Raw genomic sequence first — 18,033 nt, 5'->3', positions numbered from 1 at the left:
TGTAATCCCAGCACTTTCAGAGGCCCAGGCGGTCGGATCACGAGGTCAGGAGTTTGAGACTAGCCTGGCCAACATGACGAAACCCCGTCTCTACTAAAAATACAAAAAATTCGCTGGGCTTGATGGCCAGCGCCTGTAATCCCAACTACTTGGGAGGCTGAGGCAGGAGAATCGCTTAAACCTGGGAGGCGGAGGTTGCAGTGAGCTGAGATCGAGCCACTGCATTCCAACCTCCATCTCAAACACACAGACACACAGACACACACACAGACACACACACACACACACACACACCAAAAAACAGGGACCAATGGTGGTCCAGCCACATGATGGAGTGTTACTGAGCAATCCAAGGGAAGCTCTGTAGCTCACCAACATAGATGGATCATAAAGTAAATATGCCCAGTGAAAGAGGCCAGGGACTCTGTATGATTCCATTTATATAAGACTCTAAGAAGTGCAAACTAATCTATAGTGACTGAGAGATCAGTTGATTTTTGTGGGGGTTCTCTGGGAGGAAGAGGTTATCTTTGGGGCTGGGTAGATTCTTTTTTTTTTTTTTTTTTTTTTGAGACGGAGTCTTGCTCTGTCGCCCAGGCTGGAGTGCAGTGGCCGGATCTCAGCTCACTGCAAGCTCCACCTCCCGGGTTTACGCCATTCTCCTGCCTCAGCCTCCCGAGTAGCTGGGACTACAGGCGCCCGCCACCTCGCCCGGCTAGTTTTTTGTATTTTTTAGTAGAGACGGGGTTTCACCGTGTTAGCCAGGATGGTCTCGATCTCCTGACCTCGTGATCCACCCGTCTCGGCCTCCCAAAGTGCTGGGATTACAGGCTTGAGCCACCGCGCCCGGCCAGGGCTGGGTAGATTCTTTAAAAAAAAATTTTTTTTTTTTTTGAGGCAGGATCTCTGTCGCATAGGTTGGATTGTAGTGCGCAATCACTACTCCTCTCAAGCCCAAATAATCCTCCTGCCTCAGCCTCCTGAATAGCACACCACCATGCCCAGCTAATTTTTAAATTTTTTTTGTGGAGATGTGGTCTCTCTATGTTGCCAAGGCTAGTCTTGAACTCCTGACCTCAAGTGATCCTCCTGCCTCAGGCCTCCCAAAGTGCTGGGATTATAGGTGTGAGCCACCATGCTGGGCCCAGATCTCTTCTCTTGATTGTGGTGATGGCTTCATGGGTGTATATATTACAGGAAAGGATCCGGATTCAGACCCTAACGGAGGGTTCTTGGATCTCGTGCAAGAAAGAATTCAGGGTGAATCCGCAGTGCAAAGTAAAAGCAAGTTTATTAAGAAAGTAAAGTAGCCAAGGCCGGGCGCGGTGGCTCAAGCCTGTAATCCCAGCACTTTGGGAGGCCGAGACGGGCGGATCACGAGGTCAGGAGATCGAGACCATCCTGGCTAATACGGTGAAACCCTGTCTCTACTAAAAAATAAAAAAAAAAAACTAGCCGGGTGAGGTGGTGGGCGCCTGTAGTCCCAGCTACTCGGGAGGCTGAGGCAGGAGAATGGCGTAAACCCGGGAGGCGGAGCTTGCAGTGAGCTGAGATCTGGCCACTGCACTCCAGCCTGGGTGACAGAGCGAGACTCCGTCTCAAAAAAAAAAAAAAAAAAAACCACACAAAATAAAGTAATGAAAGTACAGCTACCCCATAGAGTAGGGCGTTCCTGAAAGAGGAGGAACGCGTCCATCCTGGCTACAATGCTTGTTTACATATAGGATAAAAAGATTATGGGGAGATGTGCTCTGCTACAAGGGTTTGTGATAAAGGATTAATTTTATTAATTACTATATTTTGCAAGAAGCAATATTATCTTTAAAGCAAAATTAGGAATGCCTGTATTCTCCAGTTATTAGGATATTAGGACACTCCCAAGTCTGGATCTGTTTAGTAAACATTATCTCTCTGTTCCCTTAACCGGAGACATCTAAAGGCTAGGAATATCTAACTTCCTAGGAATGCAGCCTGTCAAGTCCCAGCCTCATTTTCCTAACCTTCAGTGGAGTTGGTCTGGTTCGAACGCCTCTGACATATACCTCAAGTCAGAATTCAGTAAATTGCTGTGCTGTGTTGTGTTGTATTGTATTCTAAGATGGAGTTTCACTCTTGTTGCCCAGGCTGGAGTGCAATGGCGCGATCTCGGCTCACTGCAACCTCCACCTCCCGGGTTCAAGCGATTCTCCTGCCTCAGCCTCCTGAGTAGCTGGGATAACAGGCTCGTGCCACCGCAGCTAATTTCTGTATTTTTAGTAGAGACGGGGTTTCGCCATGTTGACCAGGCTGGTCTCGAATCCTGACTCAGGTGATCCGCCCGCCTCTGCCTCCCAAAGTGCTGGAATTACAGGCGTGAGCCACAGCGCCTGGCCTAAATTCCACACTTTAAACATGTAGTTTGTTGTATGTCAATTATACCTCAATGGAACAGTTCAAACAAGCAAACAAGTTCAAGGCAGGTCCTGAGGTTAGAGCTTTATTAGCTTCATGGTAAATCCGCTCCTACCGGGCATTTGCGTTTTCATGGTACCAAGAACCCTCTTAACAGTAGAATTAGGGCCGTCAAGGGGATGATTTGGGAATGTTGCCTAGTTTTCCTGCGCAGGATTGTCAGCCTCCAAGCCGCGGAGACTGTGGGAAACGACCTCGCGATGGTGGTTTCGAGGCACAAATCTGGGGCCGAATGACAGCTTCTTTTTCTTTTATTTTATTATTTCATTTTGAGACGGAGTTTCGCTCTTGTTGCCTAGGCTGGAGTGCAATGGCGCGATCTTGGCTCACTGCAACCTTCGCCTCCGCCTCCCGGGTTCAAGCGATTCTCCTGCCTCAGCCTCCCAAGTAGCTGGGATTACAGGCATGCGCCACAACGTCTGGCTAATTTTGTATTTTTTAGTAGAGATGTTGTTTCTCCATGTTGGTCATGCTGGTCTTGAACTCCCGACCTCAGGTGATCCACCCGCCTCGGCCTCCCAAAGTGCTGGGATTACAGGCGTGAGCCACCGCGCCCGGCCTGACAACTTTTATCCAGAAAACTGTCGCCAGTAAAGGTTCCTGTGTCAGTAAACTGTAAACGACGGTAGGCCCACAGAAGGTTCTCAGGGGCGGGGAAACCGCTACAGGAACAGCACCGCCCACAAATTTCCTGCAGCGTGATTTGTCCCCAGTGGCGACTCGTAGAGCGTTCGGTGCTCCCTACCAGCCCCTCTCCTGATTGGCCGTGTGCCGCGCGCTCGAGCGTGCCTGGCGCCTGCGCTGGAAGACTCTGCCGATAGTGGCTATGTCCGGCAGGTCTAAGCGGGAGTCTCGCGGTTCCACCCGCGGGAAGCGAGAGTCCGAGTCGCGGGGCAGCTCCGGTCGCGTCAAGCGGGAGCGAGATCGGGAGCGGGAGCCTGAGGCGGCAAGCTCCCGGGGCAGCCCTGTGCGCGTGAAGCGAGAGGTCGAGCCGGCGAGCGTGCGCGAGGCCCAGGCTTCTGTTGTCCCGTTTGTGCGGGTGAAGCGGGAGCGCGAGGTCGATGAGGACTCGGAGCCTGAGCGGGAGGTGCGAGGTGCGCGGGGCCGGGCCGGGCTAGGCGCGAGAGCCTCTTTTTTTCGCGTTCTTTTTTCTTGTCTCTCTAATCTTCCGCCAGGTCCCTGCGCCGCGTTTGGCGGGGGAGGGGTGGGGTTGGCGGGGCAGGGGTGGGGTTTGGGTGGGAGAAGAGGAGGGAACCAGACTCTATGGTTCTGCTGTTCGACTTGTTCTGAAGAAGACAGTATTCATCTCAACCGTATATTATTTATTTTTCTATTTTTCTTTTCTTTTCTTTTTTTTTTTTTTGAGGTGGAGTCTCACTGTGTCACCCAGGATGGAGTGCAGTGGCGCGATCTCGGCTCCTGCAACCTCTGCCTCCCGGGTTCGAACGATTATGCTACCTCAGCCTCCCAAATAGCTGGGATTACAGGCGCCCGACACCACGCCTGGCCAATTTTTTGTATTTTTAGTAGAGAAGGGGTTTCACCGTGTTAGCCAGGATGGTCTTGATCTCCTGACCTCGTGATCCTCCCGCCTCGGCCTCCCAAAGTACTGGGATTACAGGCGTGAGCCACCGTGCCTGGCCAACCGTATGGTATTTCTAACTATAACAGTCATAACAATAGCAGTTTCCCTTCATCGAATGCCTGATGTGGGGGCTCAGTGCTGATTTTACAAGTGTTACTTCCTTCCATTTTAAAAAAGAATTTTTTTTTTTTCTTTTTAAAATAGAAGCAAGTCTTGTTATGTTGCCTAGGCTGGTCTCGAACTCCTGGGCTCAAGTTTTCCACTCGCCTCGGCCTCCCAAAGTGCTGGGATTACAGGCGTGAGCCACTGTGCACGGCTTTCCTTCAGTTTTTACAAAACCTCTAAGGTCTTGTAATTTCTGTAATCAAGATATTCAGAATGCCTGAGCAATAGGCACCTGCTCTAAAATATGAATTATGTAGCGCTTTTTAAGCTGAATAAAGTCTGGAGACAATTCTCCATTAGTCTCTTGAGTTTGTGCACATACTGCGATCATTGCCTGACTGCCTTTGCTCCTAGACTCTCCTTAAGGATGTTCGTGTAGTGGGCAGCCTTGGAAGATAGCAGTGGTGTCTCCCTACAAAACAAGGAGGAGACAAGGGCACAATCCATTATAAAAGATTTGGAGCAGGGTGTGGTGGCTCACACTTGTAATCGCAGCTACTCTATAGGATGAGGTGGAGTTCAAGACTAGGATAGGCAACAGAGTGAGACCTCGTTTAAAAAAATGGTTAATGGTTCAGATTCTCTAAGCTCAGGGTTACTCTCCTGTAAGGCAACTCACTGTGTGCATGGGTTCTCCTCACTTTGCCTTGTAGAAATTCACTTGGGAAACTGATATCAAGGCTATATTCTGGCTACTGTCATTGCTGTAATAAATTGCCCTTCATTTCAGGCCAGGTAGTGACATGCTTTCCATCAGCATTTGTAAAACTGTGACAGGCTAACTTGTTAGCTTGCAAGTAGGGTAAGATCTGAGACCCCCTTAAGTTTTTGACAAGTGGTAGATTTATAGATACACATGTACATTCTTCTTTTTTTTTTTTTTGAGACAGTTTCACTCTTGTTGTCCAGGCTGGAGTGCAATGGCACGATTTCAGCTCACTGCAACCTCCGCCTCCCGGGTTCAAGCGATTCTCCTGTCTCAGCCTCCCAAGCAGCTGGGATTACAGGCGCATGCCACCACACCTGGCTAATTTTTGTATTTTTAGTAGAAACGGAGTTTCATTATATTAGTCAGGCTGGCCTCGAACTCCTGACCTCAGGTGAGCTGCCTGCATCTGCCTCCCAGAGTGCTGGGATTACAGGCATGAGCCACCCACCCCAGCCACTCTTTAAACTATGTAGTACATTGGTGACTGGGCTCGGTGGCTCACACCTGTAATCCCAGCACTTTGGGAGGCTGAGGCAGGTGGATCACGAGGTCAGGAGTTTGAGACCAGCCTGGCCAACATGTTGAAACCCCATCTCTTCTAAAAGCATGAAAATTAGCTGGATGTGGTGGCATGCACCTGTAGTCCCAGCTACTCGGGAGGCTGAGGCAGGAGAATTGCTTGAATCTGGGAGGTGGAGGTTGCCGTGAGCCGAGATCGCGCCATTGCACTCTAGCCTGGGTGACAGAGCGAGACTCTGTCTCAAAAAACAAAACAAAACAAAACAAATACACAACTATATAGTAGTACATTTGTATTACAAGTAGTTTATTTTAGTGCTTGTGACATTTCATATTTTTCATGCTTTATGGGATTTCTTTATGTAAAATGCAAACAGATCTTGTGTTGATTTTATGTATACCAAATGTATTCTCCTAGTTTGTGGCTTGTTCTATTAGTGGACTTTTTTCGTTTCTTTTTTTTTGAGACAGAGTTTTGCTCGTCCCCAGGCTGGAGTGCAGTGGCGTGATCTCGGCCCCCTGCAACCTCCTTCTCCCAGGTTCAAGCGATTCTCCTGCCTCAACCCCCCAAGTAGCTGGGATTACAGGCGCCCACCACCATGCCTGGCTAATTTTTGTATTTTTAGTAGAGATGGGGTTTCACCATGTTGGCCAGGCTAGTCTCAAACTCCTGACCTCAGGTGATCCGCCCATCTTGGCTTCCCAAAGTGCTGGGATTATAGGTGTGAGCCACGACGCCTGGCTAGTGGACTTGTTTTTCGATGTTGCCACCCAAACAATAGGAACTCATCTTGATTAGTTTTTCCCATTTCTGTTTCTTTTCGTACTGCTAGTTGGCACTGAGTATAGGTTTCCCATTTTCAAAGCCTGTGATGATTTTCCTTTCAGCAAAGAATGGCCGAGTGGATTCTGAGGACCGGAGGAGCCGCCACTGCCCATACCTGGACACCATTAATAGGTCAGTAGGACAGAGATGCTGAGGATAGCACAAGAACAATGGAATCTGTTCATTGACTGTACATTGAAAGTTTTTTGACTGTACATTGAACAACACTTTCCCAAATTTTACTTCTTTTTTTTTTAGCTTATTTATTTATTTATTTATTTATTTTTTATTATACTTTTAAGTTCTAGGGTACATGTGCACAGTGTGCAGGTTTGTTACATATGTATACATATGCCATGTTGGCGTGCTGCACCCATTAACTGGTCGTTTACATTAGGTGTATCTCCTAATGCTATCCCTCCCCCTTCCCCCCAAATTTAAACCTGTCTAGAGAGTTGTGCTTCTTGTCATGTTACTCTTTATTCTTTGATTGTAAGTGCTAGAACACATGTTGTTAAAGAGCTTTTAGCTTATTTTGCATTTGTATGTTGGGATAATAGGATGCATAGTATCCTAAAATAACAGTAGCACATTGAAATATTTATGGAGTATCTAGTATGTACTGGATACTCTTTTGGGTGCCTGGGATTCAGCAGAAAAAAACACAGAAATTTGTTTGAAAGATGAAGTAGTTTACCTCATCATAGCATTCTTTTCTCTGATTCCCAGGTGGCCTGTAGAATGTTTTTCAACCTATATTGTAGGGGAATGTTCTACAATAACATAATTACTCTTGTAAGAGCTGGGTGTGGTGGCCCACACCTGTAATCTCAGCCCTTTGGCAGGCCAAGGCAGGAGGATCACTTGAGGCCAGAAATTTGAGACCAGCCTGGTCAACATAACGAGACCCACCTTTTTTTTTTTTTTTTTTTTTGAGACGGAGTTTCACTTTTGTACCCCAGGCTGGAGGGCAATGGCATGATCTTGGCTTACTGCAACCTTTGCCTTCCAGGGTCAAGCGATTCTCCTGCCTCAGCTTCCTGAGTAGCTGGGATTACAGGTGCCTGCCACCACGCCCAGCTAATTTTTGTATTTTCTTTTAGAAAAGATGGAGTTTCTTCATGTTGGCCAGGCTGGTCTTAAACTCCTGATCTCAGGTGATCCACTCACCTTGGCCTCCCAAAGTGCTGGGTTTACAGGCGTGAGCCACCGTGCCCGGCCAACGAGACCCATCTTTTAAAAAAACTTAACAAAAAAAAGTTATGACTGAGTTCTCTGGCTCGTGCCTGTAATCCCAGCACTTTGGGAGGCTGAGGCAGGCAGATTGCTTGAGCTCAGGAGTTTGAGCATCCTGGGCAACGTGGCAAAACTTCATCTCTACAAAAAACACAAAAAATTAGCCAGGTGTGGTGGTGCACTCCTGTAGTCCCAGCTTCTTGGGGGGCTGAAGCAGGAGGATTGCTTGAACCTAGGAGGTTGAGGCTGCAGTGAGCTGAGATTGCGCCACTGCACTTCAGCCTGGATGACAAAGTGAGACCCTATCTCAAAAAAAAAAACACCAAAAAAGTTATAAGGGTTGTTCATTATGGTAGGCATGAGCTACCTGTGGCTTCAGTGGCTCCTGCAATTGAAGAACTGAATTTTAAATTTTATTTAATTGAATTACAGTTAGCCTCAGTATCAGAATATGGAACCTGAAGATACAAAGGGCCAACTGTAAGGGGCTTGAACATTCCGAATTTTGGTATCTGAAGGTGTCCTAGAACCAGTGTCGTGTGGCTACTGAGGGACAGCTGTATTTTAAATTTAATTGTCAATAGTCACTTTGTCTATTGGCCTCTAATAAATTAGATACCATAGCTCTTTGGGATCATTATCAGTTAATTAAGAGTTACTATTTGAGACTAAATCTCTTTGTGGATTCAGTGGAGGTAAGGTTTTTGTTCCTTACTGCCCAGTACTCACTTCGCACTTGAATAAATAGGTCTATTTGTGTAGGTATTTTAAAATTCTTCAGGCTTTTCATTTGTTTCTGTGGATAAAAATACATTTTTAAAAAATTAATTATTTGTTTTTAGGAGAGGATCCCACTCTGTATCCCAGTCTGGAGTGCAGTGGTGGATCAGAGCTCACTGTAGCCACAAACTCCTGGGCTTAAGTGATATGTTTTTCTTTTATGCAGGGATTTTTTCACCCTTTTTATGTGCTCTCCACCTCCAGAATGCTGTTGGGGTACTGTTAACCTTAGTCTGACTTGTAGCTTTCCCTCTAGAGAAAGTGACTGCAATGAAAAGTCCTGAACTGGTTACAAACAGTAATGAGAGAGAGACTCCTGGGTATTGTGTGTCTGGTGGAGACACCTCAACAGTGCTTTGGAGCATGGCGGGTGGAGGTGAGGAATCATCAGTGTCCCCCATGGTGTATATATGGTTGGGAACTGTTTTCTGAAGGATGTTGTTTGGTATCATGGGTCATAGAGCCAACACTGCTTCATTTGAGTGCCTTCCTATGTGTCCATCCTATTTATTTTTTTCTGTTTTGTTTCCTTAGGAGTGTGCTGGACTTTGACTTTGAGAAACTGTGTTCTATCTCCCTCTCACACATCAATGCTTACGCCTGTCTGGTATGTGGCAAGTACTTTCAAGGTAAATGAATGTTAGGAATTATAAACTTAAGTTTTTCAAGCTAGCTGCAGTTCTGCTCCAGAGGGACTTTTTTTTTTTTTTTTTTTAAAGAAAGTAAACTGTTCTCAGGAATCATATCTAATAATTTCTATTTGTTCCCAGGAAATTGAAATATTCTTAGAAAACCAATAAGAGGTTCTCTGACTGATCAGAACCTGGATATATCTGAAAGGGAGAAAGAGCTAGTCATATGAAAGATTGCAATCTCAAAGACTCTGGGTTCTCGAATCTCTAATATATGTATTTTTTTAAGTTGTAATTTTTAAAAATCATTTTGAGACAGAGTCCCACTTTGTTGCCCAGGTTGGCTCACTGCAACCTCTGCCTCCTGGGTTCAAGCAATTTTCCTGCCTCAGCCTCTGGAGTGGCTGAGATTACAGGCACCCGCCACCATGACTGGCTAATTTTTGTACTTTTAGTAGAGATGGGGTTTCACCATGTTGGCCAGGCTGGTCTCGAACTCCTGGCCTCAGGTAATCCACCCGTCTTGGCCTCCCAAAGTGCTGGGATTACAGGCATGAGCCACTGCCCCCAGCCTAATTTTTTTTTTTTTTTAAGAGATGGAATCTCACTGTGTCACCCAGGCTGCAGTGCAGTGACGTGATCTTGGCTCACTGCAGCCTCTGACTCCCAAGTTCAAGCGATTCTTCTGCCTCAGCCTCCCGAGTAGTTGGGATTACAGGCATGCACCACCACACCTGGCTAATTTTAGTATTTTTTAGTAGAGACAGGGTTTCACCATATTGGCCAGGCTGGTCTTGGACTCCTGACCTTAAGTGATCCACACTTTTTGGCCTCCCAAAGTGCTGGGATTACAGGCGTGAGCCACGGCACACAGCCACATTTTTTTTAAAAGATGGGATTGTACTCTGTTGCCCAGGCTAGTCTTGAAACTCCTGAGCTCAAGCAGTGTGCCTGCCTGTACCTCCCAAAGTGCTGGGATTATAGATGTGAGCCATTGCACCCTGCTATCTGGCTAAATATTTTATTTTATTTTTTTTGTGGAGACAAGGCCTTATTATGTTACCCAGGCTACAAATTTTTTTTTTTTGAAGTATCCTTTAGCTCAAAGGACTTTTTTTATACCTTTTTTTTTTTTTTTTTTTCTGAAAATGTATCATTTCAACTCATTCACACCAAGCAGATGCCATGTACATAGTATAGTGGAGGATTCAAATGAGGTAAAAACAACTGGGCACAGTGGCTTACACGTGTAATCCTAGCATTTTGGAAGGCTGAGGAGGAGAATTGTTTAAAGGCAAGAGTTCAAGATCCACCTGGCTAACATAGCAAGACCCTGTCTCTTTTTTTTTTTTTTTTTTTTTGAGACGGAGTCTCGCTCTGTCGCCCAGGCTGGAGTGCAGTGGCGCGATCTCGGCTCACTGCAAGCTCCGCCTCCCGGGTTCATGCCATTCTCCTGCCTCAGCCTCCCGAGTAGCTGGGACTACAGGCGCCCACAACCGCGCCCGGCTAATTTTTTGTATTTTTAGTAGAGACGGGGTTTCACCGTGGTCTCGATCTCCTGACCTTGTGATCCGCCCGCCTCGGCCTCCCAAAGTGCTGGGATTACAGGCGTGAGCCACCGCGCCCGGCAACCCTGTCTCAAAAAAAGAGATAAAAACTATATTCTTTGCTCTTATTAGGAGCTTCTAAGGAGTCAAGGTTGACATGTGAAACAACGAGCGAGTTCTGTTAGACCATAAAGATTACTGCTGGACCGTGGCACTGAGTAAAAATAAGTACAGTAGGAGTTAAAATGTGCAAAAATCAATGTTAGCTGGAGTGTTGATGTTGAGTTCATGAAGGAGTGGAGGTGGGACTTGAATTGGCAGGACATAGGAGTTTGAATGGTTAGGGGAGAGAGATTCTAGAAAGGAGTAGCAATATGAGAAAAGTTACATAGATACAGCATTGTCCGGAATATGGGCATTTGGAAATTCAGGACTGAGTGATGATGGACTGTCATAGGATATGTATATATTTATGTATATGTGTATTTATGCACACACATATGCATGGATGTTTCTAGTTTCATATATATAGGAAACTATGTATGTGAATATATAGTTATATATATAGAGATTATCTATATTTTATATATCATATGTATTTTACAAATATTTGCAAAAAATAGTGAACTTTGTTTCCCCAGTCAATGTCTTATGCCATCTAGAGAAAGAAGTAACTAATGTGCTAGTCTTTCTTGCTAATTTTTTTATGAGAGAACTTCATGTGGAGGATTCATTTTATGAATGACATAATATTTGTTTTTCGCGGATGTTAACATGTTCCGGTAGAAAATAATGAAAGGAAAAGCAAACCTGATCTGTGCCTTCTAGTATCTGCCCTTCTATTACAGCCTTTCACCCTTCCCTACAGGCCGAGGTTTGAAGTCTCACGCCTACATTCACAGTGTCCAATTTAGCCACCATGTTTTCCTCAACCTCCATACCCTCAAGTTTTACTGCCTTCCAGACAACTATGAGATCATCGATTCCTCATTGGAGGATATCACGGTGTGTGTCTAAGAGGGTTGGTTTGGGGTCCATTCTTTAATGAGCCATCCCAGGGTTCCCAGGGGACTGCCCCATCTGAGGACAGGGAAGAATCTCAGTCCTTTTGGGCATCGAGAGGCTGCTTTCCCTTTTGGGAAGAACTGGGGAAACTGAGTAAGGTCAGAATTCATAATTGCAGCCTGTAGTCTATAACTTAACTGTCATTTCTACTTGTAACATTGAGGGCTAGGACTGAAGAAATATGGGTGTATTCTGATGGGGTTTAAAGTGTTTTTGTGAAATTATTCTTCCACACTTTGAAGCAGGGATATGAATTGGTCCTGGTGTAGGACAATATTTACCAAGCTGCACACCAGCTTCTGGCTGCTTTTAACATATGATGGGACCAGAGCATCCAGCCACAGATGTCTCATCTCTGGGCTCTAGTTTGTGGCCTGTACCAAGAGACACTCATTGTGCTGAGCATGGGCTTTGATTAGTGTTGGGTTTTTGATTATTATTTTCCTTTTCAGCACTTGGGGCATATTCATGGTGCCAAGTGCTCTGTTTTGTTTTTGTTTTTTAGACGGAGTCTTGCTCTGTCGCCCAGGCTGGAGTGTGGTGGCACCATCACAGCTCACTGCAGCCTCGACCTCATGGGTTCAAGTGATCCTCCTACCTCAGCCTCCCACCTCAGCCTCCCAAGTAGCTAGGACTATAGGCATTACCATCATGGCCAGATAAATTTTTAAAATTTTTTGTAGAGATGGGGTCTCACTGTGTTGCCCAGGTTGGTCATGTTCTGTTTATTTTTAAGGAAATGGTGGTATTTAGTCTTTGAAATATTGCTTTTTCTACTTGTAAAAATTTTATAAGCCTATTATTAGTAGTTGAGATTAAAATAGTTATGGACAGGCTGGGTGCGGAGGCTCACGCCTGTAATCTGAGCACTTTGGGAGGTGGAGGCAGGTGGGTCATTTGAGGTCAGGAGTTTGAGACCAGCCTGACCAACATGATGAGACCCCATTTCTACTAAAAATACAAAATTACCCTGGCATGGTGACACATGCCTGTAATCCCAGCTACTTGGGAGGCTGAGGAGGGAGAATTGCTTGAATCTGGGAGTGGGAGGTTGCAGTGAACCGAGATCGTGCCATGGCACTCCAGCCTGGGCAACAAGAGTGAAACTCCGTCTAAAAAAAAAAGTATGGACAGTATTTATAGAGGGAGAAACTGGGCTAAATTCAGTGTTTCAAAGTGAGTTTGGGATGACCTCTGTCCAGTCTGTGACATAATGACTCTGGTAACTCTGCCTGAGAAGAGTCTGATCCTGCTCTTCCAGTACCAGGGACTCGTGGAGATCCTCAGTCTCACCCAGAATGGAGGAAACTCTCCTGCTCCAAAGCTAGGTACATGTGCTGCTCCCGGGAGGTTCTATCTGAGACTTAGACTGCCTTTAGGAACTTAATAGTTTCTGGCAGTCAGTTTTCATGAGTTGACCAGATCTGAGGTCTATGAAAAGACCTGGGATTCAGTGATTTTGGGTTAGACACAGAGATCCCCTTGTAGATTAGCCATGGGAGAGGATCTACCCTGTGTTACTTCAATCTTTACACCTACTGATTGGGACTTTTTCTGTGTGTGGTGGGATGTTCATGGCCAAAGTGTTCTTTGTTTTTGTAGAAATTGCTGTTGTTTGTAGACATTTCTTGTGAACTCAGCTCTTAAACAACTTAGCATTTTCTTTTGCTTTGCAGTATGTGTTGAAGCCCACTTTCACAAAGCAGCAAATTGCAAACTTGGACAAGCAAGCCAAATTGTCCCGGGCATATGATGGTACCACTTACCTGCCGGGTATTGTGGGACTGAATAACATAAAGGCTAATGACTATGCCAACGCCGTTCTTCAGGTAAGATCAAGACGGGAACACTGAGAAAGAGAAGGACACCCAGAAGGCTGGGCACAGTGGCTCACCCCTGTAATCCCAGCACTTTGGGAGGCCAAGGCGGGCGGATTGCCTGAGGTCAGGAGTTCCAGCCAGCCTGGCCAACATGGCGGAACCCTGTCTCTACTAAAATTATAAAAATTAGCCAGGTATGGTTGTGCAAGCCTGTAATCCCACCTATTCGGCAGGCTGAGGTGGGAGAATCAACTTGAATCCGGCAGGCAGAGGTTATAGTGACCCGAGATCGTGCCACTGCACTCCAGCCTGGGGAACAGAGTGAGACTCTGTTTCAAGAAAAAATAAAAAAGAGAGGGACAGGAAATAGTATGTATACTGGCCAAGGAATTACTGCCTTTGGCCGGGCGTGGTGGCTCATACCTGTAATCACAGCACTTTGGGAGGCCAAAGTGGGAGGATCACCTGAGGTCAGGAGTTGGAGACCAGCGTGGCCAACATGGAGAAACCCCATCTCTACTAAAAATACAAAATTAGCTGGGTGTGGTGGTGCATGCCTGTAATCCCAACTACTCGGGAGGCTGAGGCGGGAGAATCGCTTGAACCTGGGAGGTGGAAGTTGCAGTGAGCCGATATCATGCCATTGCACTCCAACCTGGGCAACAAGAGCGAAACTCCTCCATCTCAAAAAAGAAATTACTGCCTTCTTATAGAGTATAGTCAGATGATCCTCAGACACCAAGTCTTGCTAAGGACTCTACTTGAGTAATTGTTCTGCAACAGGCAGAGCATTCCTTTGCTCACTGGGCTGCTGTCAAATGGTGAGGCTTTTTCTTTTTCTTTTTTTTTTTTTTTTTTTTTTTTGAGACGGAGTCTCACTCTGTCGCCCAGGCTGGAGTGCAGTGGCTGGATCTCAGCTCACTGCAAGCTCCGCCTCCCGGGTTCACGCCATTTTCCTGCCTCAGCCTCCCGAGTAGCTGGGACTACAGGCGCCCGCCACCTCGCCCGGCTAGTTTTTTGTACTTTTTAGTAGAGACGGGGTTTCACCGTGTTAGCCAGGATGGTCTCGACCTCCCGACCTCGTGATCCGCCCGTCTCGGCCTCCCAAAGTGCTGGGATTACAGGCTTGAGCCACCGCGCCCGGCTGGTGAGGCTTTTTCATGCCTCTGGCTCATGGCCTTTGTAACTTCCAGGGAATGCAGGACCAAGTTTGTGTTGCCTTGCAGTGTCAAGTAAGAAACATGCCAGATGCATTTTTTTTTTTTTAAATGGTGTAGATGTTTGTCATGCTGGCTGATCAATGACTTTCTCTTGCCCATATGCTCATAACCCTGAAATGGAAAAGACAGAAAACCAAAGTTGTCCTATTTTCTTTTCTTTTCTTTTTTTTTTTGAGACGGAGTCTCAGTCTGTTGTCCAGGCTGGAGTGTAGTGGCGGGATCTCAGCTCACTGCAACCTCTGCTGCCTGGGTTCAGGCGATTCTCCTGCTTCAGCCCCCTGAGTAACTGGGATTACAGGCGCCTGCCACTGCGCCTGGCTGATTTTTGTAGTTCTAGTAGAGACAGGGTTTCACCATCTTGGCCAGGCTGGTCTTGAACTCCTGACCTCATGATCCACCTGCCTCAGCCTCCCAAAGTGCTGGAATTACAGGTGTGAGCCACCACGCCCGGCCAATTTTTAAATGTTGGTAAGTATAATAAGAAAACAATAATTCTACTTCACCAAGAACGTGATTAAAAAATTGTAATTGTAAACACAGGCTTACTGGGGAAAAAATGTATAAATTGTGAGGGGCTGGGTACGGTGGCTCATGCCTCTAATCCCAGCTCTTGGGGAGGCCAAAGTGGCAGGGTCCCTTGAGGCCAGTAGTTTGAAACCAGCCTGGCAACATAGCGAGACCGTGTCTCTGTTTAAAAAAAAAAATTAGCTGGGCACGGTGGTGCATGCATGCCTGTGGTCCTAGCTGTTTGGGAGGCTGAGGTGGGAGGATCCTGTCAGCCCAGGAATTCGAGGCTGTTGGAGAATTTTGAGGACTTTGAGAAGTACAGGCATTATGGTGTGAGTCACTGCACCCAAACTTGCTTCACTTCTAAAGTTGATTATTTATATTTTTTTCTTGAGTTATTGCACCTTATAGACTCCTTTCCTATTGGTTCATCTTACTGAGCTTTAAGAAATATATAATGAAGTTATGCCCTTTTCTGTTGGATATGTTGCAAATGTTTTCTGCTAGTACTTATTTGGCCTTTAAATTTTTCTAAGTGATATTTTTGTCATGAAGAATTGGACAAAAAACTGTAAAGGCGTAGTTTTTACATTTGGTGTCTGCTCTTGGTGTCATGCCTAGTCTGTGGAAAGGTCAAATTCTTAGGTAGAGAGAGACTTTTCATCAGATGTTCCCTTTAAATCCTCTCATGGCTGCGTGAAAACTAATTTTTTTTGAGATGGAGTCTTGCTCTGTCTCCCAGGCTGGAATGCAGTGGCGCAATCCCAGCTCATTGCAACCTCTGCCTCCCAGGTTCAGGCGATTCTCCTGCCTTAGCCTCCCAAGTAGCCGGGACTACAGGTATGTGCCACCACGCCTGGCTAATTTTTTGCATTTTTAGTAGAGATGGGGTTTCATCATGTTAGCCAGGATGGTCTCGATCTCCTGATCTCGTGATCCGCTCCCCTCGGCCTCCCAAAGTACTGGGATTACAGGTGTAAGCCACCATGCCCCGCTGAGTGAAAACTTATAGGATGGACAGATAGAATTTGGATTTGGTCAGAGCTGTTAGTCTTGGCTTTCTGATGAATTTTAGTTCATGTAGGAACGTCTCTTTATAAAAATAAATGGATGAACAAACCCTGTGTGATGATGTTTCCGCTAAAATAGGGTTGACTGGACCAGGTCATCCATCTGGAGGGTGGATAATTCTTCTCTGAGGATGTCCAATATTATTTGTATTGTTGCTGAAGCCAGAGTGCAACATTTCTCCATAAGATAGACAACTGAGAATTAGGATAAACTTTATGCATCCTCTTGTTTTGAGAGTAAATCTCTCTTTGAAGTAATTATTCTACAAGTTGGAAGTCCTTGTTTCTTTAGCTGGGCTCAGCTTGTCAGGGCTTTCCTAATCCCCTCTACGGTTAAAGTGCTCTCTGTGTTCTTTTTGTTGTTGTTGTTTTTTTTTTTGAGACGGAGTCTCGCTCTGTCGCCTAGGCTGGAGTGCAGTGGCGCGATCTTGGCTCACTGCTAGTAGCTCCGCCTCCTGGGTTCATGCCGTTCTCCTGCCTCAGCCTCCCGAGTAGCTGGGACTACAGGTGCCCGCCACCACGCCCGGCTAATTTTTTGTATTTTCAGTAGAGACGGGGTTTCACCATGTTACCCAAGATGGTCTTGATCTCCTGACCTCGTGATCTGCCCGCCTCAGCCTCCCAAAGTGCTGGGATTACAGGCATGAGCCACTGCACCCGGCCAGTGCTCTCTGTGTTTTGAGTTGTCTTCCTTAGAGATGCCTGAGTTTATTACGTTTAGCAGAAGCCCTTCTAGCTGACTCCCTGAATAGATGACCTTGTTTAAGGAAGAAATGTGTTCATGGTAAGCACAGTGCTGGTCAGGAAGGATCTGTGGGGATACTGCATTTTTATTTAGGGTCTGCTTGGTCCTCCTCTTCCCAGTTTTGTTTTGCTTTTTTGAGATGGAATTTCGCTCTTTTTGCCCTGACTGGAGTGCAATGGAGCGATCTCGGCTTACTGCAACCTCTGCCCCCGCCGGGTGATTCTCCTGCCTCAGCCTCCCGAGAGGCTGGAATTACAGGCACTCACCACCATGCCCAGCTAATTTTGTATTTTTAGTAGAGACGGGGTTTCACCGTGTTGGCCTGGCAGGTCTCAAACTCCTGACCTCAAATGATCCACCCGCCTTGGCCTCCCAAAGTGCTAGGATTGTGGACATGAACCACCACACCCAGACCCTGCCTCCCAGTTTTGTAGCTCAGGCTAATGAGCCTGTGTTTCTTCCTGAAACCAATATGGCTAATTTTTATCTTTCTGCTTAATGAGATCCATTTTGCTTTTATTGTCCTAAACCTTTTGACCATTTTCTCTTTTTCTTTTCTTTTTTTTTCTTTTTTTTTTTGAGATGGAGTTTTGCTGTCGTTGTCCAGGCTGGAGTGCAGTGGTGCCATTTTGGCTCACTGCAACTTCTGCCTCCTGGGTTCAAGTGATTTTCTCTTGCCTCAGCCTCCCGAGCAGCAGGGATTACAGGCACCTGCCACCACGCCTGGCTAATTTTTGTATTTTTGGTAGAGAGGGGGTTTCACCATGTTGGCCAGGCTGGTCTTGAACTCCTGACCTCAGGTGATCCTCCCGCCTCGGCCTCCCAAAGTGCTGGGATCACAGGCATGAGCCACCTCGCCTGGCCGACCATTTTCCATCATAACAGTATATTTACTTTTTAAAAAAAATTTTGGCTGGGCACGGTGGCTCAGGCATGAGAATTGCTTGAAGCCTGGAGGCAGAGGTTGCAGTGAGCTGAAATCATGCCGCTGCACTCCAGCCTGGGGGATGGAGCAAGACTCTGTCTCCAAAAATAAAAAAAAATTTCAATAAGTTTTTGTGGAACAGGTGGTTTTTGGTTACATGAATAAGTTATTTAGTGGTGATTTCTGAGATTTTGGTCACTCATCGCCCGAGCAGTGTATACTGTACCCGAT

General features: G+C 46.2%; 1 protein-coding gene across 5 annotated transcripts in view; it reads left to right on the top strand.

Annotated features, from left to right (window-relative positions):
- The window catches only part of USP39 (ubiquitin specific peptidase 39), a 48,346-nt gene that overhangs the window by 10,026 nt on the left and 20,287 nt on the right, over positions 1-18,033 (top strand). For 3 of the 5 annotated variants that reach the window (XM_045368966.3, XM_074011352.1, XM_005575409.5), the window contains exons 1-5: positions 3,246-3,545; positions 6,318-6,387; positions 8,806-8,900; positions 11,319-11,455; positions 13,192-13,344. In XM_045368966.3, coding sequence (XP_045224901.1) covers positions 3,278-3,545; positions 6,318-6,387; positions 8,806-8,900; positions 11,319-11,455; positions 13,192-13,344 — 723 coding nt within the window. In that variant the 5' untranslated portion in view covers positions 3,246-3,277. Of the gene's footprint in view, positions 1-3,245; positions 3,546-6,317; positions 6,388-8,805; positions 8,901-11,318; positions 11,456-13,191; positions 13,345-18,033 lie in introns of those variants that run through there. The other 2 variants (XM_074011354.1, XM_074011353.1) reach the window with 2 other exon arrangements.

This window comes from Macaca fascicularis, chromosome 13 (assembly GCF_037993035.2).
Source record: "Macaca fascicularis isolate 582-1 chromosome 13, T2T-MFA8v1.1".
In the NCBI taxonomy this organism is placed as follows: domain Eukaryota; kingdom Metazoa; phylum Chordata; class Mammalia; order Primates; family Cercopithecidae; genus Macaca; species Macaca fascicularis.
This window is presented reverse-complemented; position numbering and strand designations above follow the sequence as displayed.